Source organism: Sinocyclocheilus anshuiensis, unplaced genomic scaffold (assembly GCF_001515605.1).
Source record: "Sinocyclocheilus anshuiensis isolate Anshui unplaced genomic scaffold, SAMN03320099.WGS_v1.1 scaffold1006, whole genome shotgun sequence".
In the NCBI taxonomy this organism is placed as follows: domain Eukaryota; kingdom Metazoa; phylum Chordata; class Actinopteri; order Cypriniformes; family Cyprinidae; genus Sinocyclocheilus; species Sinocyclocheilus anshuiensis.
In genome coordinates this window covers 129,520-153,382 of record NW_015540918.1, presented here as the reverse complement: position 1 = coordinate 153,382, position 23,863 = coordinate 129,520, and the positions used below count along the sequence as shown (strand labels likewise).

Here is a 23,863-nt window from a genome sequence, read left to right as displayed (position 1 = left end):
GTTTCTTTTATTTTTATTTTTTTAATTTTTTTTAATTAATGATGGCAAAGCTTAATCAGAATAAAAAAAAAATGTATGATTTATTTGGAATAGAAATCTTTTATAACATTATAAATGTCTTTACTGTAATTTTTGATCAATTTAATGTGAGCTGTACATATATAAACCGATTTGAGCCACAGTCTTTTGCGGAGTCTCTCTCATTTTGGTGTTTGATATTTGTATTTATTATTAACTTTGTATATGAGGTAACACAGTAGCAAGTTGTCTGATCTCTGTAAAGATTTCTAATCATTCATCTCTCAGCGAACTGATTATCAGTGGCATTTATTTCCATTTTCTTGTGTTTTCCCCCTTTCATTCAAACCCCCACCGATTGAGCTGAAATGACTTATTCTCAGAAATCCTTGGATGTTGATAACACCAGTAGTTATGCCACATTGCTAGACGGAAACTTTGAATTTATGTGATATTTATAACGCCTGTGGCATTAACAGACTTTATCCCCAAAACAGAGCAAACTGCAGCTGCTGCATTAGCCGTCTTCACTGTTCTGTGCAGCAAAATACATTTTGTAGATTGCATAGAACCCCTCCCAGCAAGCAGTGGCTGCTTTATCCAAATGCACAGCAGCATTCCTGCCCAGGCTCAGCACAAGAAATTCTCTTTTTTCATGAACGAGTGATCACAACTTTGGTGTTTGTGTTCACCATTGGGTGTGTTCTCTTATTTCTGTGTTCTATTGAGGAAACGAGACATATTGAAACAACCACGGCCTTTATCAGCAGCTGTCAGCATGAGTGATTGGTGTAAGGAATGGTTGACAGTGGGACGTGGTCTGTAGTTAGTTTATATCCACATCAGGTTGCTATAGACACCTGTCAGTAGAATGTCTGTCTCTGCTTTGGCTGCGGTCTCTATGTACTTTTTTTTGCATGTAGATAAATGCTCTCTATTAAAAGGTTATTTTACATTTCCCATCTGATAGCATTTTGTGGTGGTGTTAATGTTTAACTGGCTTGTAGAGTTAAAAGGGCAGGTTCGTTGGGATTCCACCCCTGTGATCAGGTATCTTACGGTTCTGGTTAATGTTTAACAGAGTCCTCAGGTCGCCTGTCTGGCAACCTTTATAACTAGACCAACAAACACTGTTTTTAACAAGTAGCATATGTCTGGTTGAATGCAATGAATAGAATTTAGAGTTAATTAGTATTTCTTTTATTAGTGGGTCGCTGTTACTGTTGCTCATACTTAAAAGAATAGTTCACCCAAAAATGAAAATTTGCTGATAATTTACTCTCCCACAGGCCATCCAAGATGTAGATGAGTTTGTTTCTTCATCAGAATAGATTTAGAGAAATTTAGCATTACGCCATTTGCTCACCACTGGATCCTTTGCAGTAAATGTGTGCCGTCAGAATGAGAATACAAACAGAAGATAAAAACATCACAATAATCCACAAGTAATCCACACCACTCCAGTCCATCAATTAATGTCTTGTGAAGTGAAAAGCTGCATGTTTGTAGTAAATAAATTCATTATTAGGTCTTTTAAAGTGCCACTATTATGCCATTTTTAAGGTTCCTAATATTGTTTTGGGAGTCTCCTACAATAGGTTTACATGCATGCAAGGTCAAAAAACGCTTTCATTTTCTAAACGTATGCATTTAATATCGCCTCATTTTCCAGCGATTCTCAAACAATTCGTTCAAAGCAGTTCTAAGATTCAGTCTCTCTAAACCCCTCTGTTCTGTGAGCCTACTTTGCTCTGATTGGTCAGATGGCCCAGTCTGTTGTGATTGGTCTACCGCGTACAGCGCTTGTCAGAAACGATACGCCCATTGCCATAGTTCCATGATTTGAACGCTCGATAGAAAATATAAACATCTATTATTTATCATACTTACAAGTTGGGAGTCAGTGGAGCCAGCGGGTCCAAATAAACTGGGTACTGAGCCATCTTTCAAAAGCCAGCATTTTGTGAATCCCGCGTACCCCCCGAGATTAGAGAAGCAGTCGTCAGTAAAATGACGTGTTTGAGGGCAGGTGAAGTTGTTTGGGGCCGGCCAACGTAAAACATAGGCGGGGATTATGCAAATATGTTACCCTGTGATGTGTAGCCGTCACAGAAGTGGGATTCGAATTACTAACTACTCATTCAGGCTTTTCAGAGTCGATTCTTTCATTTGGGAGACAATAACTATTTATTGTGCACTTTTGGCTGTACAACTTTGCAGATTGTTTGTATTCACATACAGCTACATTACACACTGAATGAAAGGCAATATTCGAAATGGCATAATATGGCCACTTTAACTTCAAACCATTGCTTCTGGATAAAATATGAGTCCTCTATCCATAATATTATTTTCTCCAGTGAAGAAGTAGTCTCTTCTGAATCAGGAGAGAAATATGCACAGATCAAGTATATTTTACAAGCAAAAAGAGTCCAAAACAGTTCTTAACAAATATGTTGGTGGATTTTGAAGTGAGAGGACAACAGGGGATGGACTTTTTCACTGGAGGAAGTGTTATTATGGATTATGGACTCAAAAAGCCAAAAGTAACTGTAAAGTTAAAACGCCTTAATTATGGATTTGTTTCTTTAAAAACATGCAGCTATTCACTTCACAAAATGATGGACTGGAGTCATGTGGATTACTTGTGGATTATTGTGATGTTCTATCAGCTGTTTGGACTCTCATTCTGACGGCGCCCATTCACTGATCCTTTGGTGATATAATGCAAAATTTCTCTAAATCTGTTCCGAAGAGAAAAACTCATCTACATCTTGGATGTCCTGAGGGTTAGTCAGTTTTTCAGTAAATTTTAATTCTTATATGTACGCTCTTAAAAATAATGGTTCTTAATTATAACTGTGGTTCCATGAAGAACCTTTAACATCCATCCAATCTTTCCATTGCACAAAAGGTTCTTTATAGTGGAAAAAGGTTATTCAGATTATTAAAATATTCTTTGCACTAATTAAAAAAAAAAAGGTTCTTTTACAAACAGTTCACTGAAAGGTTCCTTGTGGAACCAAAAATGGTTCTTTTATGCCATTGCTGCAAACCCTTTTGAACCTTTATTTTTAAGAGTTTAGAATAATCACATATAATTTCACACATCTATCATAGCTTCTATTTAAACTGAGAACTGTGTACTAGACGGGTTGCGTTTATATGCCTGTTTATGGAACTCCAGCATACTAGCATCTCCATTCCTCTGAGCGGGACAGGAACGTCATATATCCTACTATATTCATCCTCATAACGTAGGGACCAGGATAGACCAGTTGTGTCTGTGAGGGGGTGGGCGGACTTAGATATGACTGGGTGTGGAATCATGGGAGTTGTCGTCTTCATCCCCACAGCCGAAGCAATCCGACGGGACTCAGGCAGAATTCATGTTCATGGATGAGCTAATGTATTAAAAGATTTATTAACATCAAAGCACGCAGGTGATGGAGATTTACCGCTGATTACAGAACCGGCTTTCTGACAAGATGCACATTAAATATCGCATGCGATTTATCGTGCAGCCCTACATCGTAATATGAAACAGAGTGAGGCGGAAAGCCGTCGAAGCAAAACGAGGCCGCTGAAGCAATTGCTAATGAGCAACGAGAGTGACACATGGCTCGAAAGCAGCGGAGCTTTTATTATGCCACACTTTAGCGCTTCGGCTCCTTCTGGTCGTGCGTATGTGGGGTAAAGCAGCTCGAAAGCAGAGGAGCTTTTATTATGCCACGGTCGACCGCTTCTGCTCCTTCCAGTCGTGCGTATGTGGGGAAAAAAAGCAGCGCTGTTTTATCATACTAGATACGTTTGAAAGTTCTGTTAAAATGCTACTCTGTGCTGTCGTCACCTGTCTAATAAAACGCACAACATATTAAAGCGTCTTTGGTGTTTCCATGTTTTCTACAAAACAAAACCGGAAATCGAGGGTGTATGACGTCATTGGCAGGCGACACAATGACACTATAGACACGGTCCGTGTCACTAGTTAAAATTGCTTATTTCTCTGGATTTAAACATTCTTCGAAACATTTGGGATAATGTAAGTACACAAGTCAGCAAAATATATAACACTGTTCTAGTGGTTTTTGGATATTTTAATAAAAAAATCTTACATATTGTGCCTTTAATAGCCAATCAGCTGGAAGTGAATGACACCGGAAGCCTCTCAATTTCAAGTTACAAATGGCCGCACCCTCTCTTACTGCTGCATGCAGCTCTGAAAGCACACAACCATCTTTGCACATTGGCACAGGCATTTTATGGGCGCAATCACCTGAACTGTAAATGCCATGTCAAATACAGGAATGCCTTGGCAACACTTCAGCATTTTGGGTGGCTTTGTTTTGCACAGGAAAACTGCATCATGTTTTCATTAGAAATGTTTATCGTTTAAACCGTCTGTTTTCTCAAGAAGTTGATTTGTTTTTTTTTTGTGACAGTTAGCGGCATTTCAATTTATGACGATTACTTCATAGGAGCTTTTGGCGGTAGTTGTACAGTTGGTTAGACTGATATGTATCTCTAATCGTCGCCCCTACCCTTCCGTTTTTATTTTGACCCTCGTTATCTCACGCCTTGTTGAAAAACACCTGTCTGAATTTCACCTCGAGTTGGATGCAGCGCCATGAGAGCACTAATGTATTCCGCTGACATTCTGAGGAATTATTAGCCCCAGATATTGTTTCTTGTACTGACATTCCGTTTTGAATATTAGATGTGTCTGTTGATATAGAGTTATGATTCCCACCTCCAGGTAAACTGCAAGCATGCTCTCACTGTGTAAGAAATGTGACCATTGGCTTTTATGAAACATGAGCCTGATGCTACACCATCAGTCAGCCGTTATATTGTTCTTGTAATTTTGATGATTGTCTTTCCTGAGGATCTGTTTAAGTGTGTCATGAATAACAAAGATATGTCGATGATATTACTTGGAAATTGACATACTTACAAATTCAGTACAGTTCATATTAGTTAATATTTTTTTAAATTCATAAGCAATCATATAATCTATGTTGCCTACTGCATTTGTTAGAACAGACTGAAAACATGGTAACCTAAGCATCTAAAACTGGTCAAGTTAATATCGCTGAATCAACCTGAATACATACATTTTTACCAAAATAAAACTACTTTTTATGGGTTAAATCAGGTAGATATAGCTCTAAAAGTTAGCAAATGCAGTTAACCACTTTTTAGAGTGTAAGTTTTGTTGATAAAATGTAGATGTTATAGTTGAAATTACTGTTTGTTGTTTTTTTAAATGCAAAACTTGTCCCATGCATAATCTGTGCCCTTTTTCACATTATTTTATATTGAATAAAGTGGAAAATATGCAGAATTCTGCTGAATGAACTTAAATATGGTAAACTCTTAATGGTTAAAAGTATTATAAAATTATCCATTTTATATTTTATTGAAGCAACGAAAACATTTCAAAATGCAATTATTAAAAAATATACAAGTAGTAGTTAAAATTTTTGAATACTGACATAAGATTTGGTAGCACTTCTTATAAGCAGCCAAGTGAACATGGCCAATTCATGAATCACTCTATCACTAATTACACTTAGGCAGGGGTGTGAAGTAGCGAATTACAAATACTCACGTTACAGTAATGAGTTTCTAATGGTGTTTGTATTTGCACTGTTCTAAACATTAATATTTTATGTGCAACAACAGCATGTTGTCTCAGTGGCCTGACATGATTTTAAATCAATTTTTTCAAACTTTATGATTTAGATGGGGATGATTGTACTGAGAATAACTTACATCTTTTCTTCAACTGAATACTGTTTCTGTGCTGTTTTGATGTATTTTAAAGAGTTGGCAGTCAAAATTAAAACTGCTGGATGATAGATATTCTTTATTCTTTATGACAAATAAGATAATGTGAATTACAGAATGTACAACGTTTTTAAAATGTATAATTGCGGTGTACAGCGTTTATTATGAGGGGGTAGAATCCACAGCTCAGTACTCACTACTCAATACTCATGAGTACTTTTAAATAGGCTACTCTTTTACTCTTACTCAAGTAGTTTTTTGGACAAGTACTTTTACTCTACTCACACTACATTTTTTGGAAGGTAATGGTACTTTTACTGGAGTATATTTTTTCAGTACTCTTTCCACCACTGCACTTAGGTATCAAAACTGTTTTTGTGTTTTCAGTGTGTTGCAGCATCAGGCTGGTGAGACCAGTCTGGACGTTCCTGCCACCTCAAACCAGAGCCAGAGCCAGATTCAGCCCCTGCTGAACCGTCTGCAGCAGCTGACAGCAGAATTTCAGAGCGCTCAGACCCAACTATGTCTGACCCAGGAGAGAGAGAGGGAGGCCAATGAGAAAGTGCAGAGGTGAGTACAGACACGTGCACTGTCTGTTTTTACATGGGAAAGTTTAATTAATATACCAAAATCATGTTAAACTACCAGTCTCTCTCTCTCTCTATATATATATATATTTGGTTTTCACAAAAATATTAATTAGCACAATTGTTTTTAGCATTGATAATAATAATAAATGTTTCTTGAGCAGCAAATCAGCATATTAGAATGATTTATGAAGGATCATGTGACACTGAAAACAGGAGTAATGGCTGCTGAATTTTTGTTTTCTTTTTAATATTTATTTTGATTTGGGTTCTTAGGAAAGTTAATTCACTCAAGAATGACAGTTTTGTCCTCATTTACTCTTCATTTTCTCATTTACCCTTCATTAGTTCCAAACGTCTATGACTTCTGTGAAACAGAAAAAGAGATGTTATGCAGAATGTTCATGCTGCTCTTTTTCATTCCATGACAATGAATGAGGATAGATGCTGTCAAGCTTCAAAAAAGTACCATAAAAGCATTACAAAAGTAGTCCATAATCCCAAATCCATGTGACTCATTTGAACTCCTTTTATGATGCTTTTTGGTCATTTTTGGAATTTGACAGTGTCGATCCCTATTCACTTTTATTGCATTGAAAAAAGCATGAACATTCTCCGAAAATTCCACTTTTGTGTTCCATTAAAGAAGCCTGTTGATTACTGTTTGGAGATATTCTTACACTTGTTGGACATTTTTAAAGCGTGTTCTCTCAGTTTCTCTAACCTTGGCCTCCTGAGCTGTTCTGTACATTTATAAAAACTAGATGTTCCCTCTCTCTCCCTCTTGTCTTGCTCACATGGGGGGCTCCCCACGCAAAGCAAACACAGGCCGGCCTGCTGATCTATTTACATGATGAATTAACCAAAGGGGGTGGAGATGCTGAGCTGAGGGGGTGCTCAAAACACAGAGAGAACCCCCCACCACCCCATCAGAATGACAGAACTTCAGTGCACTGTTTACACATGCCGCTCTGAAGGGTTTCAATCCCAAAATGCATGACATGAAACTCCATATCCCACAATGCATTTTGCTTTGACCGGTGCTGCTGTCCTCACATAGACAGCAAGTGTGTATTAGAGCAGCTTGTTTGTGAACGCTGGTCTGACCGAGCGGCGTCCACAGTGCAAGGTTCAGTCATGTGAGTCACTACTGTCTGTGGCATAGAGTCGAACTGCTCATTTCAGCCCTGCACAGGACTACTGGAAGAGTCTCTGTGTAGTATTACTGGAAGTTAACAAGTTCCCTGTATTCTGAGAATCAGCATGTTATTTATTACTTTAGGCCCTGAATTAGTGCCAAATCATTTCTTAAAGGAATAGTTCACCCAAAAATGAACATCATTTATTCACACTCATGACTTTCTTTGTTCTGTGGAACACAAAAGAAGATATTTTGAAGAATGTTGAAACTCACTGATTTTCATTGGGGCATGGGGGAAAAAAATCAAAACATCATCTTTTGTGTTCAACAGAACAAAGAAAGTCAAACAGATTTGGAATGACATGAGGGTGAGTAAAGGATGACAAAATGTTCATTTTTGGGTGAACTGTGCATTTAAAGGTGTACTTCACCCGAAATACAAAATTCAGTCATTATTTGTTCCCCCTAACAGAATTTCAAATCTGTTTATATAGAATACATTTATATATGATGACGAGTTCTGTTTTTGTACATTTCGAGTTCATAGTGACCATGACTGTTTTCAGGGAATAAGCACACGAGTCACATGGACTACTTTTCTGTTGCTTTCTGATTTTTATTTATTTATTTATTTAAATGTGTTTTTTATTTTGACAACTGTGATTACTATACACTCACAGAAGTGTTATTTTAATATCATTGAGATAACATTTATTTATTTATATTTTGAATTAGTTTTTATTTTTATATTTCAGTTTAAGTTTTTGTTTTTTTTGCAATTTTGTTGTGTTATTGTCATTTATATTTTCATGTCTAGTTGTAATAGTTCATTTTTATTTCATTTTCATTTTTAGTTGTTTTAACACATAAAGTTAAACTAAAAGTAAATGGCAACTAGTTGAAGTAAAATAAGATTAAGGTTTTAAACTATTTTATTTTATTTAAAGTATCAATGTTTTTAAAAAACTCTGCTCAGAACAAATGTGCATTTTCGCGCTGGGACAGTACCATTTAGCTGACAACTTTGCACCTACCCCCAAAAATTGCATAGTTGTACCATAGAGTGGTAATATGTACCCTTAAGGTACTACTATGCACCTTTTAGGGGTAAATAAAGTACAAAGTTGTCCATTCAGTGGTGTTGCCACAGTGACGAACTGTTGTAACTCTAAATGAACAATTTATGCACATTTTTTTTGAGAGTGAATAACCTGTTATATGGAAAATAATGTGAATTATTAAGATGATTAAAAAGTCCTCCTTTTGTGTTCCAGGGAAAAAAAATCTATTTCGAGTTTATGGGGTGAGTAAATGTGACAGAATTTGAAACAACACATTTTCTTGCAGCGAGCCCTCATGTAGTGATGGTTAGAGTTGAGGTGACAGCTATTTTGTTCCATAGAGCAGGATAACAAGAGCAAGAGCACATCTATGTGTGTGTACAACTGTGATCGTCTGCGGTATCTGCGCCGGTCGCACCTGACCGCTAGCTGACATTCAGATGGATGTCCTGCACTCACCGGGCTCCGGGCGGCCTGTGGGAAGCCGCTCTGACGTGGGCCTCGTCGCATGGCGGTGAGAAGAATGCAGGGGTGATGCGATCGGCCTCCAGGCTCCCACAGCGGGGCGAACCGAGGAGGAGGAAGCCCAGCGCCGGCCCAGAATGTGGCACCTGAGTGCCGTTCCTCCAGACCCATTGATGGAGGAGCTGAGCTGAATGTCTAATGACCTGCTGAATCAAATTTGGCTGTGAGAAGCGCACAAAGGACCTTTTCATTGGCTCGATGGGCCACAAATGGGCTGCGGCTGGTACGTCCCCTCCGGGGTTATTACTAACTACAGGGATATTTACTAAAACTAAAATCCATTAAAAAAAATGTTACTTGAAATAAAATACACTTTAAAAGAAATAAAATAATATTTATTTTATTTTATAATTTTATTATATTGATTACAAATTTACTTATTTTATTTCAGCTAGTTGCCAAGGGAACATTTCTCACTTCTCATGTAGTTTAACTTGATGTACTAAAATAACTAAAACTGCAACTGAAATAAAATTAATAATACTATATAGACATATACAGTATATATATATATATATATATATAAAGAATTTATAAATAAAAATATATATAAATAAAATATATATTTTTTTTATATTTATATAATATAAATATTTTTTTAAAATAATAATAATAATAACAAATTTATACTATTAATACAAATGATAACACTGGTACTAAAATAACACTGGTCCCATCATGCTGCTGCCTCACAGGCCTGCTTTTGTGCCATTCTGCATCTTGTGTACCACTAAAAATCCCTCTACAGCGGCCCGAGTTATCAGCATGATCATATAGCATTTCATGCAAGCATTTTTGTCAGACGTCGTCGTGGCATAATTATAGATTATGAACAGGATCTTCTTTTGCATTGAAACATGGATATGTTGTCGTGCCATACATAAAACGTGCTGTTGTTTAGAATTTATGCACGACTGCTGTTTACTCTGTGTTATTTGAGCTGGAATTGTTGGTTTTGCGACTCCGTGAATTCTTAATCGGGATTTGCGCTTTCGCCGGCTCTTCCCTGGCGTGTATGTTTGGGTTTACGGCCACTCTCTGCAAACAGTGTTCATCAAATCCTCCCCAGCCCACAGGCACACCTTGGAGATCCTGCCACGGAAAGGCAGACCTGTTAATTGTGCAAACATGACAGGGAGGCTAATGAATATATTTAAAACGCTAAAAATTTGCACACAATGGGCAAAGGTGTTTCCGTGCATGTTTATGGAGGAGACAGACAGTCTTGTGGTGTCTGTCTGCATGTTTGTGTGTTTTGGGTGGAAGTGGATTGCGCGTGTGATATGAAGGCTGTTTGCTTGTATATGTATATATGCTCATGTGCGTGGCCTGTTCATTTAGCAACAGTGACCTTTTATAAATATTAGTCTGCTGTTTTGAACCATGCCATCCCCCTCGTCTTCCCCCCTTTTGCTCCAAAGTGATGCATTTCTCTCGGCCACAGAGTGCCTCTGAGAAATGCATATGGTCCTGCGGCTGCTCTTCAATCTCCCTGTATGGGAAAACAGGTGGAGACTTCGGCGGGAGCAAAGCTTGGGTCAGACCACTCCCATATGCTCACTTGATAAGACTGAGAAACCTCAGTAGACAATACTAGCACTGGCTATGCTAAGCACGTCTTATCAGGATTGCTATGAAGGCTCTGATAGAGCTGGGCTTGCTTTGTTGTTCTAAGACCGCTTGAACTCAATGTTATCGGCTCTTTTTATTTGAAAAAGCTTGGATTTAACAATCCTGAGCTCTCTACAACCTTCTACATTTGTCATGCATGCATTTATTTTATGTAATAAATTAATTTATTAAATACTTAACTTACAAGGCTGATTTTCAGATCACTGAGTAAGTACTGAAGAATTATAGAGACTTGGATCTTATAAGCAATCACACCAACCTAGCATTGTACTAATGGCTAAAGCCTTGAGAGGCACAATGTTTTCTTCATAAAGTGTAAAAATCTTGTAATTTATTTTATGCATTGTCTAAAATAAATTATTGAAATTTATGCAGTTTTCTTTTCATTGTTTTTTTTTTGTTTGTCGTCACCTTTAATTGAGAAATTGTAACCCAAACAAATTTGAGCTTTGCTTATACATTAAATAAAATGCATTTTAATTTCTGTTTGTTTTAAGATGCATGTTTTATATATATATACATCACCAGGCAACTTTGCTGTACAGTACATAGAGAGAGAGAGAGAGAGAGAGAGAGAGAGAGAGAGAGAGAAGTTTTGTTGTGGGCTTTTTTGTCATTTTATTAGGTTTTTTTTATGTCTATATGGCGGTATTCATTTTTATATATACACATAACAGACATAATGCATTACATTTAAATAAAATGTATAAGCAAATCTCAAATTTGTTTGGAATATACACACAAAATTTATTTATAAATTATAATTTGATAAAAAGAAATATTTCATATAGCTTGAATATTTAAAAAATAAATGAGATATATTTGCTCTAATTCATATTCATATTTTTAAGTAATGTAAATTTAAGTGAGTTTCAATTGTAGTAAGATAAATTAAGAGGCCTGATTTGATCTATTTTGTCATATTATTATCACTTTTATTATATATTTATTTATTCATTTATTGATTGCATAGTATAACAAAATTTGAAGTAATGTCAAAATTTCTGAAGAGTGTATTTTTTGGAGCGGAACCAGCATTTGTTTGGATGGAGAGAAGCAGGTCTGCTTTCATTCCCCATTATTCATTTGTTCCTGAAGAATCCCTTCACCCTTCTAGATCTCCCTCCATTTCCACAGAGTCTGTGGGATCATCGCCCTCATAAGCACAGGTTTACTCACCCCGACCAATCACATGACGCCACACACAGGCTTCTGTTTGCTGGAGTAAAGTCAGGCGGATATTTGGAGGATTTGGGCATTGACACCAGCATGGATGTCTCACCCTCTTTAAGAAGTGTCTACATCCACTCTCTGTATCTTTCCGTTCCTCCAAGAGCGCCCTTGTGTGAGGAGAAAACAGCTAAGAGCTGGCCTGCGTTTGTCTTGCTCTTCTTTCATTTACACAGTCACTTATTTCTGCCTTCCCTCTCTCTGATTTTCCTTTCTCAGGTTGGAGCGGCTGGTGGAGGTGTTACGGAAGAAAGTGGGCACTGGCAGTGTCCGGAAAGTCATCTGACTGACTGACACATCTGGTGACCAGGCTGCAGCGTTTAACTCTGAGCAAACAGCCGAAGCCTGGCCTGGGCAAACACAGGCTGGAAGTGGCGTTGTTTCTCTCAGCCCTGTTCTCATTCCAGCCCAGGCTCAGAAACGCCATCGTAAATGTTTAACCACATTCTCTCTGCAGTCACCAATGAAACTACTGCTGCCAGCCCTTTACCTCCACACTCTATCTGCTACTCCAAAGGTTTTCTTTCTTTCTTCTCCTCTCAGTCGATTTTTACTTAACTCTGGTTAAACCAGGGAGATTTGATTGGACAATTACTTTGTGAGGTACTGAGACTTTATTTTCCATAGAAAGCCAGCTATTTGTTTTTTTTTTATCAGGCTGGGGTTTTTTTTTTATTGGATTTGGTGGCGGACAAACTGGACTATAGATATTTTACATTTTTCCCCAATTAATAAAGGGAGCTATAACAACAATATGCAGTGTATCAGATAATATTTAAATATTACAGTATTTATGATCATAAATGCTTGTTTGGTATTTACTCTTAAATGTTATTTAATAATTTGTTTCTGTGCTTATCAATTAGTGTTTTTAGATATATAGACAATAGAAATTATGGGATAAATCATTAAAATATATTATAAAAAATCATCAAATCAAATTGTGCAGTTGTATAATTGTTAAATATGTTTATTTTACATGACTCAAATGTAAAATAAACATTGTTGTTTTTTAATTAAAATTCATTTTAAAACTACATAATCGTGTTCTAAACACAACTATTCAATCAAACCCATAAGTAATGCTCTTTATACACTAAATATTGTGCTGGGTGAAATATTTGCAATTATTCTTTACCTTTAATACTTTTTAATGTGTTCTTCAAATTTCTATTTATTGCAAACAATGTTTAAAAAAAATAGCCCAATTTGCAAAATCAGATATACAGTATCTTGCAGGAATGGCAGGTCTGTGTATATTTAAAGTCTCTATAAAATACAGTACAAAAACCCTGCTGATTCTTTGAATACTTCATAATGTGTTGCGAGTGTTTAATGGGAAGTGCTTTGCATGCTGATAATTTACAAACATAAAATGGGCCAAAGAGATCTGTCGACCTTTACCAACAAATAGATACCCCAAACAATTATATAAGCATGCTTAATGTTGCCTTTCCCTGTCCGTCCTTCAGCAGAGCTCCTCTTTAGCCTGATCGATTATGTACTCAGAAATATGTTAGATGCACCGGTGAATAAAGAAAGGGCTGTTTAGGCCAGACGTGCCGCTGAGTATCCCTCCCCTCAAATAAATGCCCGACACCAGGACAAGCTTGTCGATTTTCCTCCTATAGGTTACCGTGGAGATGGCACAACCTGGGTGTCCCGCCACATCCCTATGGAAAACACTTGCCCTTTGATGGTGCAACTTTTCTTCTCGAGCTGAAAACTTTTGTTTTGAGACTTGCGTTCTTAAATGATTTGTTTGAGATGTGCGTGTTGTAAGTGATCTGTTTGAGATGTGGATGTTCGGAGTGGGTGTGGAGGCTGGAGGCTGTGTTTATTGGGGCATGTGGAGTGAAATGCCCCATTACCACCCCCAAATTCAGTGTGCGTGATCATCGACTTCCAAAAAAAACTTTTATACGCTTTAATTAAAACTGTGTTTTGGCTGCACATATTGAATGACCCTCAGAGAAAAGCACCACTGAACCGGTTGCTATAACGACACCAAATATTTCAAGCACTCTCTTTTTCTCTGTCTGCTTCTGTCCTTCTCATAGTAGCTGTTTATTCAGACAAATATAGTGCACATTTTCTATGGGACGTTTTTACTTTTCCCAGGTTCTGATCAAGCTGATAAATTTGTGTTGGTTGTAATGTTAAAATTGTGCATGATTGATTTGGATAACCTTAATATTTGGCTTGATAAATGATAGAATAAAACCTTTTAGTCTAAATTAAAAATATATGATATTAATATTCATTTAGACCAGAGTGAAATTTCGTAATAGCCTAATTAAGCTTATTTGCTGAAGTGAAATTAAATTTAATTGAAGATTCCATAAAGGGTTGTTTGCAGCAATGTCATAGAAGAATAATTTTTTGGTTTGTCAAAGAATCTTTCAGTGAACAGTTCTTAAAATAACCTTTTTGTTTTTATTATTAGTGTATCAGCATATTAGAATGTTTTCTGAAAGATCATGTGATTTTTTTTTAGTAATGGCTGCTAAAAAAATCAGCTTTGCCATCACATAAATAAATTACATTTTAAAATATATTAAAACAAAGAACAGTTATTAATTTGTAATAATATATCACAATATTACTGTTTTACTATATTAAAAAAAAAAAAAAAACCCTTGGAAAGGTTGCATGGATGTTACAGTTTCTTCATGGAACCTTAGATGCCAATAACGAACCTTTATTCTTTTTAAGAGTGCAAATTAAGACGTTTTGCATTATTCATTTGAAATATTGCGTTATTTGAAATATTGCATTATTTCAAATGCATTATTCTTATAATCGTTTAATAAATAAATTATACAAAATTGAAAAGATAATAATAATAATGACAAGTATGCATTAGCCCAATGAAACTCCAACGAAACCAACTGGCTGTTTCTATCCAAAAGCCCCTGCTGTAGAATAATGAAGACACAAAACATGGAACACCATCGAGGGGAGTGCGAGACCACCAACCTGACATGGTCGATGCATATTAGAGGGCCACAAAGCTCTAATAAACTTCTCCCGTATCATTTTTAATGGAAAAGCAGCTGCTTCTAAAGCTGATGTCGGATAGAGATCTCTCCCTCTTCTCTCTCGCCCTTTGAAAGGCCCTTTCTTTCGTGTGTGTGTGATTCTGAAGGGGTATTGCTTTGCTCTTTTCGTTGGCCAAGCACAATTGTGTTATTGGAGATAATGAATTCAATCCCCATCAGAAGGTATTAGGAGCGCATTGGCCCTGTAGTGCTTTTCCAAACCCAGAATGAAAAGAGGGAGAAGAAAGGTCTACGGGTAGACCCGCTGATGGGCGCTTTGAACTAAAGGGCCGTGCGTATTGTTGTCGAAATTTTGCTCCATAAGGCTGAAGAAAGCGCCAGAGCTTTTGATGGGGGAACGAGAAATGCCACATAAGTTTGAACGCTGCCTGCTGATCGGCTTGTTTAAAGATGTGCACTAACTGTTCAATGCAACATATAAATGTCGAAATGCGTTAAAAATAAAACCGTCAAATATTGCACAATCACTGCGTCAATTACAAACAATAAAATTCCCATGCAGATTATTGCATATCTAAATTATACATGGCATATTTAAATTATACGTTTATATGGGAAATAAATGAGCAGTTTGTTATCCCTGTCAACGCACTCGTTAAGATGTTTTCCCTAAAATAGGTTAAATATTTCTGCACTGCCCTTGTAAACTTGGTTTGTTTTTGGATTTTCAGGAGCGCACATTAAAAATGCTTTGCTTTCATTACCATCAGCTTCTCGTTGACGAAAGTCGATCATTTCGAGTCACAAAGATTTATAAATTATTTCAATAAAGCAATGTTTCTGATAAAGCATTTGATTATCTGAGAACCAAATATACATAATCAAATCACACCTAAAAACAGCTGTGATTTATGAACTCGATCATGTAGGCTAGTTATTTTAAATGATGTACATTATCGAGCATAATAAGCTGAATAAAATTATTATAATTAATGGTATAATACTTTTAATTAGTAGCTACTTTATTTGTAATTTATTTGAATTTGCATTTTATTTAATCAATCCCATAAACCCGACATGATCTATTTTTTTTTTATGTGCGAGCAGGTATTTCTGTTAGATATTCAGACATTTTTAGTTATATAAATAAAATATCTGTTTTATAAAACCGTATTATTTTATAATATATGCATTATAAAACCGATCTGTTTTATAATGCATATGTCGTGCGCACGAGAGAATGTAACTTAGATGATTTAAACAAGTATTTAAACGTGTGATTTTAAATTTTACAATATTGGATCATTCCAAAAAAAAAAAAAATCCAATTTTATTTTCTAATATTTTGTTATATTTTTTTTTACGAATTTCAGTAGCGAATATTGCAATTATTATTAACTTCACCATCTTCACCAGGCCAAATATTTCTGTCGCGAGCTCTAATTCAAATTCAGATAAATCGACTGCACCAGACTCTACTTTTGGGGGGGAAATGTTTTCTTTATTTTTTAAATCGAATTAAAAATAAAAAAGCACAAAGATCAGCTATATAACCTTATTTTATAGGCTACACATATCGAGATTTCTCAGACCTGAAGTCAATTATCCATTTTATTTACGCATCGGGGGGGAATTACAAGATAATTAAATGAATTTCACGGTTACTCAGCCAAAATGCGTGTATACAAAATACCATGATCAAAGTCAAATCTGTTCAGGTTCACGTGCCCATCATGTAGGTTACGATGCACAAAAAGATGATTTGGCCTCTCTATGATATTGTTTAAAATCCCATTTAAAACGAGATCGGATCTTTTATGAAGCGAGTCTTTGAGGCTGCGCGTGTGTTAGACTTGGATTTTCTCTTGGTCTTTTACCAACAGCGAGTCAAAACCAGACGGGCTCAGCCAAAAGCTGGCTTTGAAAGCAGAGAGCCTAGTTTGAAGGCTTCATCTATTTCTATTTTATTTCAAGTCATTATTAAACATGCATCGTTTTTAATAGCTTGGACACAAAATAATGCAAATGCAAAAGAATAAATAGAATAGATTAAAAAAAAAATGTAATCGAAATCAAGAAAATCAGATAGCCTATTCTTATTAAATAATATCTAGTTTTTTTTTTTAAATCAATTGCGAATGTAATTTCACGAAAAATGCATGCATAAATGCGCCTTCATAATTTCACCTCTTTGTATAAAAATGTCACAAACGTGTTGCTTGATTAAGAAATACATATTTTATTCACAATGCATTTCCACCTTGGATTAATTTTTTTCAATACAAGATTGGGAAGTGTTTTTGTCAAAACGAGGTACGTAAACCCCAAAAATAATGAGTAAAATGACAACATTACACAAATACATCTGCAACAGACAGGGGCATCGCTTTTATACCAGCAACAAGACCAAAGTTGACCTTCATTCGTGCACGTTGTAACACAAAGGGGAACTACAGGTTTGGGGATCACAACAAGTATTTTACAAGCTCAAAATGATTTAAATACACTAGCAATGATTTATAACTGGGATATAGAATCATTGGGAACACTTTACAATATTTTATTATACACATACACATTTTGTTATATTTTAAAGTAACAGTTCTTTTGCACCAAGTGCATGCAAAAAATAAAATAAAGTTGTTGTTTTTTTCGTCGCCAGTTGACTAAGATGTATTAAGAACAGGCCTGGAATACACACCTTGGTAGTAAGAGGCCTCTAAAGCCGAAGGGTCCATGCTGGCTCTCCCGGACATGGGCAAACTGGAAGACATCCCTGAGCCATAGGAGGAATATTGCAACGCTTGTTCATACGCTTTCAATTCCAGTTTATGCTGTTGCTCTGAAGAGGACATTAAATTATTGATGGAAAACGGGTGGTTGAAGGAGTAATGGGGGTCTCCTTTGAGGTGCAGCTGGGGTTCGTGGGCCATTGAGTGCAGCGAGGACAGGGATGTGGACACGGGGTGCACCTGTGGGCCGGTGCTCTTCAGCTCAGAGCTGGCGGTGCTACCGCTCCTGTGGTCCAAACTGGGAGGACTGGACGACTGGTTCGAGGAGATTATGGAGCTCGAGTCCATGTGGCCAGGTTTGGTGCTGGGGCTGTCGCTGGCCGGCGAGCCCGAGCCGCTCGACTGCTCTCGCTTTCCGTCTGACCTCTTTCCGTCTGTCAACTTTGTTTCGCATTTAAAGCGCTTCTGTCTTCGCAGGTAACAGCCATTCTCAAACATATTCCCAGAATCAGGGTGCAGAGCCCAGTAGGAGCCTTTTCCTGGCTTGTCGGGCGACCGGGACACTTTGACGAAGCAGTCGTTGAAAGACAACGAGTGCCTGATGGAGTTCTGCCACCTCTGCTGGTTCTGACGGTAGTAGGGGAACAGGTCCATTATCCACTGGTAAATCTCACTTAAGGTAAGCATTTTGCTGGGTGCCTGCTGGATAGCCATTGTGATGAGGGAGATGTAGGAGTAGGGCGGCTTGGCGTGCGGGTAACTTCTCCTGAAAGTCTTGTTGTCTCTGGCCCGGTTCAGGTTGGGCTGCGCGTATGTCATGGAGCTCATGGTGGGGCTCATGCTGGAGTACGGGTTCAGGGCGTTCATGGAGCTGTGCTGAGCCGTCATGGCGTTCAGGTTGGACGGGCTGAGCGCGGTGCCCATGGTCGACACGCCGCCGCTCATCCCGTTCATGGCACCGGTGGCACCCGGAGGCATCCCGGCCATGGTGCCCGAGCTCAGTCCCGCACTCAGCGCTGGGTTCGCGTAGGACATGTTAAAAGAACTGGAAGTCATATTCCCACTTGTGGACATGCCCATGTAACTGTTCATATTATTCATGGAGCTCAGCCCAGCGTTCATGCTGCTGTTCGTCATGGGAGAATAGACCTGAAATAAATAAATCGGGGCTTTTAGTACTGTAGTATATTGGTATTCAGCACTTTGAATGCCATTTTGCATCTTTTCTCTGAGACAATAATGTAATTTCCCCATTTTAAAAAATAATTCGTTATTTAAATAGTAACAGAGTTAACAGATTTAATTAGTTATGATTAAAAAAAAACAATACAGTAATTTCAGACCATTAAAAATATATAAAAAAGTGAGAACATTTGCATTTTTAATCTAGATGTATCCAGTAATGTTTTTATTTTACTCTTTTTAAAATAACGAAATATTAAATGTGCACTCGCTGATGCACGCGACGTATTTTGTTTTATATCGTTTTATAGAATTTAAGTTCATTAATAATGCAATTTTGCAATGACTCAAACGAGACAAAATAGAATCTTGTATATAAATGTAATAGTTTAGTCAGCTAATCATTTGAAATAGTTTATAATTCGATAGACAATTATATTTGCTAAACTCTTTCAATATCAGACTATTGTGACCCACTTGTAATAGCATCACTACTGCCACCAAGTGGGTTGATCAATGGCTAATATTTTCTCAGCTACAGACAACAATTCAGTGGAATATATTTTATATTGAATTCTTCAGTCTTTTACAAAGTGGTTTGCACCATAACACTCGGTTTCAATCTGTTGTTGCATTCATTCACGTGCATGCAGCTACAAACTTTCTGGCTATTCCAGCAGCTCAGTGTGACTGTAATAGTCGTCTCTCACCTCTTGTGCATCATTATAGTAGCTGCTCCAGTCTGGAGTTTCGTGTCCTTCCATTTTCACTGCGCCCAACATTATAGAGGAAATCCGCAGCTCGTGCACATGCAGTTCGCAGACTCAGCGAGCGTGTGTGTGTGTGAGTGAGTGTGAGTGTGAGTGTAAGTGTGTGTGTGCGTCCTGGCACCGCGCGCAGTCACTGGTGGGATGGTGTGCGCGGGTTTGGGTAAAGTGAGGAAATGTTGGGACTGAACTGGAGACCTGCCTGTTACGTAGAGCACGGTACAGCCCACTTTCTATGTCTCATTTGCCTGGATCTCTCTCCTTCTTCCAGGAACGCGTCTTCTCTGCTGTTTTTAAACAGGAATGCCCGTGTTTTATTGCACAGTACTATTCACAGGTGTAAAAAAACACTACTGGAATAAACGCATTATGTTTCATAATATTGCATATCCGAAGAATCTAAACATTTTTTGGAATATTGTATTTATTTATTTATTTAATTTTTTTTGCAAAATAACAGTCGGACTTTATAATTATTTAATTAAGGATTTAATTATTTAACAAAAGTAACAAGTAACAAAAAAGTGAAGTAACAAGTTTAAGGATATTTGAACTAGTTTGTGATCTGGGGAATATATGTATGTTAATGTAATATAGTAATATTTTATATTTGTTTAACTTGCATACATAATACCTTTATAATACTTTTTAAAATCCTTCAAAACATTATATAATGCTAACATGTTCATGCAAAATATACATGAGTCATAACATTTCTTACTGGGCCTATATACAGCAAAGCATTATTTAATATAATAATATTGATTAATGATATTCTTGAAAGTATTAATGCTGAGTCGCAATCATTTTCAAATTGAATTCCAAATTATTACATTTTTAACATTACATTTTTACTTTATAATAGATATGAATAAAGTTATTATAAAATGTTAACAAAATAATACATGTGGATGCTGTTTCATGGATATTTAAATATTATAATGTGTGAAAATGTATGAATTCTACCTATTTTAACTATGCCTGTTTAAATAATGTAATACAGATCATGTAATCAGTGTATTTTTCTTAAAAGTGTTACCAAAACTGAACAAAATTCACAGAATAGCAGATGAAATATTATTAATAACATTGGAAGCTATTCATTTTGGAAGTGAGTCCTGCATTTAGGGAGGACCTGGAAACCCCACCATCTCCCTCCTTTTATTGCTCAGATAAACAAGAGGTTAGATTTCCCACTATACACCTGCTAATGAGCGAATGACAGCACTGACTATCCACTTACAGCGGATTATCTCCAGTGATCTCTCACACCGTTAGAGCACAGATCGATTCCTCACAGGACGGAATGAAATGGCCCTTGAAGCAAAGAACATTAGACCATGTCAAAGCCCCCATGAGAGACAGATACAGAGAGGGAGGGAGAGAGAGAGAGATTCATGATTCATGATCATGATTGGCTTCTCAGTAGATTTAATGCATGATTTATCAAATAAATAAAAACTGGCTAATATTTATTTATAGCTCAGAGGTATAGCTTCTTCAGATCAATGGGTTTCAAATATGGTTTTCTTTAGACATAGAAAATAAAAAGTACTTTTTAGAATGTAAAACCATTTTCATTCTAATTGAAACTTTTATTTTTTTATGTACATTTAATTCGTTTTCTTTTCTCTCTGTTTTAAGATTGTGTGTGAATGGAAGGGAATGTTTGCACTAAAGCTCACATGATTCCTTTTTTTGTTGTTGTGGCAAATCTGAACATTTGAGTGGCTGAAGTCTGCAAAACACAGAATGCTATATGCTTAAATAAAAATGCATAAATGAAAAAATAACAATTATTAACATCAGGTTAATGATCTACTTGAATATTTCCATGTGCAGATTTTCACTGGCAGGCAGCTCTGGCACAAGCATGGCTACAAACGGTTGCTAGGAGACGCTATGTGGCGTTTCTGGGGTAAAAAGCTGAAGTTATTTTTCAGACGGTAAATTTTATATGAAGTGCATTTTCAAGGCGGGAATACATTAATGAAAAGGTAAGATACTTTTAAAGAATACTTTTAAATGTTTTCTTAAAGGGGTCCTATTATGTTCTTTTACAAAGTCTTGATTTTGTTTTGGGGTGTACTAGAACAGGCTCTCATACTAGGTTGTTCGAAAAACACATTCTTTTTCACATATTTTACATTATTACAACACCTCTCTCCCCAGTCTGGCATGAACGGCTCGAATAGTTCCTGTATCAAATGGCCCCTTACCATAGCCGCCTGCGAGCTTCAGTGTAAATATTGCGTCAAAATCAAATCAATTTGAGCGCGATTTAAACCCGGATGATTGTAACCACTCTAAAAGTTTGTCTGCCTTGGGAAAGCTAGCGTGTCTCCGACATAGTGATAACACTCATTGCCTTCTCTAGTGCAGCTCAACCAGGTCTCGTCCCATTCGTCGATATTTGTGATATCACAAATCCCGGAAAATATGCGTTGTAGTCCAAACGAGCCGTTCGTTATAGTTTTTGAAAAGTGATTTCTGTTAAATAAAATATCTCCTTTTGAAGTGGACTTTGAGCTTTGTAAAAATACAGTTTGAAAATGTTTACAAATTTTTGTCTTTATAAGTAGCACAAACGTGTGAAGATAATGTATAATTATTATTATTTAATACGCGTCATAATTGAAAATGAGGATAAAGTATACAGCATTACAAAATTCAATTGATAGAACTGAATTAAGACATGTTAGCTGATTATTTTTATTAAGACATGTATGTTCAAAATTATTTCAAAAATATTTTGCAGATCTAGCTCTTTTACCAGTCTTGAGACAAATGCTGAAGCAACAATTTTCAGAAATGAGGCAAAAAGTGTGTTTTCCCCAATGTTAAGCATATTTGTTTGAAATTTTTTTTTAATATGATTTACTGTTTTATGTTTCCTAAACATCCATCAACTTTTTCATTTCCAGGATTTCCAATATATGAAGCAAATCAGAATCTTTATGAAACCAATCAGAACAGAAGAAGACTTCTTTCTTACCTTGCCAGGTGAGCCCTGTCATCACAGATTTCCCTCGCATCCTGACAAAACCCAGCTGTGTTGAGTCTCAAATAGACTTTCACTTTCCTCTCCTCTGCAAACTGCCCCCTAAATCCATGTCTCAACAAAGACCTACAGAAAGAGCTGGGGTCAGAGCACAAGCCCAAACATTCCCTCCATAGACAAATCAGTGAACACAATGGCTCTTCCAAAACTTAAAGCCAGGCATGGGATTGTCAGAAAGCCCATCATAGCCTCTCTCGCAGGGACCACCAAAGCAGTATCCTTGTCCCAAAGGCCACAACCTCCTGCTAAGTACAGATCAGAGAGGCCTTTATCAGCAGGTGGATCTTACAAACCTTGCACACTTGCTCAGCAGGTTTCAGGTGAGGAGAAGAAAACCTCCAGCACTCATCAGTCCACTTTCTTTGGAGGACAGAACCGGCCGGATTCGGCCAGTTGTAATGACAATGAGGTGTCAGGCTCTGTGAATACAGCACAGAATGGGCATAGACGAGCGCAGAGAGGAAAGTGTCAAAACATCAAACTCTCCAAACACAGCAGCTCCCAGAGTCACACCAGCAGCGCTGGCTCCAGCAACATCCAAAGCGTCAAATCCAGCTCTGAGCTGCTGGAGGAAGCCAGACTTATTGCTGGACTCGAGCTGCCAGATGAGGTTGACCAGCAGAGGGCGCCAAATGAGACCTTGGCAAACACAGCAGTGATGGAATGTGGGCACACAAGGGATGATAGTGGTGCAACTTTCTCTGACCAAAAGATTTTACATTCTATGGAAAGCGAAGCTGGACACAGTTGCAGCTCTGATGATAAGGTTAGCATTTTATGTTATTTTATTTTATTTTATATGAAAAGAGAAGTTGGACACATCTGTGGCTCTGATGATGAGGTTAGCTGATTATTTAATTTTATTTGTTTAATTAGTTTAATAGTATTTGATTATTTTATTTCAGTTTTATTTTATTTGAAAGTTGGACAGAGCTGCAACTCTGATGATGAGGTTAGCTGTTTGTTCTATATTATTTTATTTTATTGTATTTTATTTTTTATTTTAATATATTTTTTTAAATATTATTAATTATTTTAATAGTGGATCATTTTTGTTAATTTATATATTTTTATTTTATATAGAAAGAGGAGGACACAGCTACAGCTCTGATGATGAGATTAGCTGTTTATTTTT

General features: G+C 36.9%; 2 protein-coding genes and 1 pseudogene across 2 annotated transcripts in view; 2 read left to right on the top strand and 1 right to left on the bottom strand.

Annotated features, from left to right (window-relative positions):
- LOC107689320 (mirror-image polydactyly gene 1 protein) overlaps window positions 1-12,878 on the top strand; it is a 47,021-nt gene extending 34,143 nt beyond the window's left edge. The window contains exons 9-10 of the mRNA XM_016487271.1: window positions 6,196-6,378; window positions 12,204-12,878. Of these exons, the coding sequence (XP_016342757.1) occupies window positions 6,196-6,378; window positions 12,204-12,270 (250 nt within the window). The 3' untranslated portion in view covers window positions 12,271-12,878. The remainder of the gene's footprint in view (window positions 1-6,195; window positions 6,379-12,203) is intronic.
- Window positions 12,879-17,248: 4,370 nt separating this feature from the next.
- Window positions 17,249-19,856, bottom strand: LOC107689302 (forkhead box protein A1-A-like). The gene is made up of 2 exons (XM_016487241.1): window positions 19,611-19,856; window positions 17,249-18,867 (listed from the first exon to the last, which is right to left on the bottom strand). The coding sequence occupies exons 1-2, from the start codon at window positions 19,680-19,682 to the stop codon at window positions 17,653-17,655; spliced, it is 1,287 nt and encodes a 428-aa protein (XP_016342727.1). The 5' UTR covers window positions 19,683-19,856; the 3' UTR covers window positions 17,249-17,652.
- Window positions 19,857-21,569: 1,713 nt separating this feature from the next.
- LOC107689319 (uncharacterized) overlaps window positions 21,570-23,863 on the top strand; it is a 35,476-nt pseudogene continuing 33,182 nt past the window's right edge.

What these genes read in the sequence shown, in the direction of transcription:
- LOC107689302 (XM_016487241.1), bottom strand. Translation starts at nt 19,682, where the DNA reads ATGTTGGGCGCAGTGAAAATGGAAGGACACGAAACTCCAGACTGGAGC. An exon ending in ACTATAATGATGCACAAGAG is followed by an intron (nt 18,868 to 19,610) that starts GTGAGAGACGAC and finishes TATTTATTTCAG; the next exon opens with GTCTATTCTCCCATGACGAA.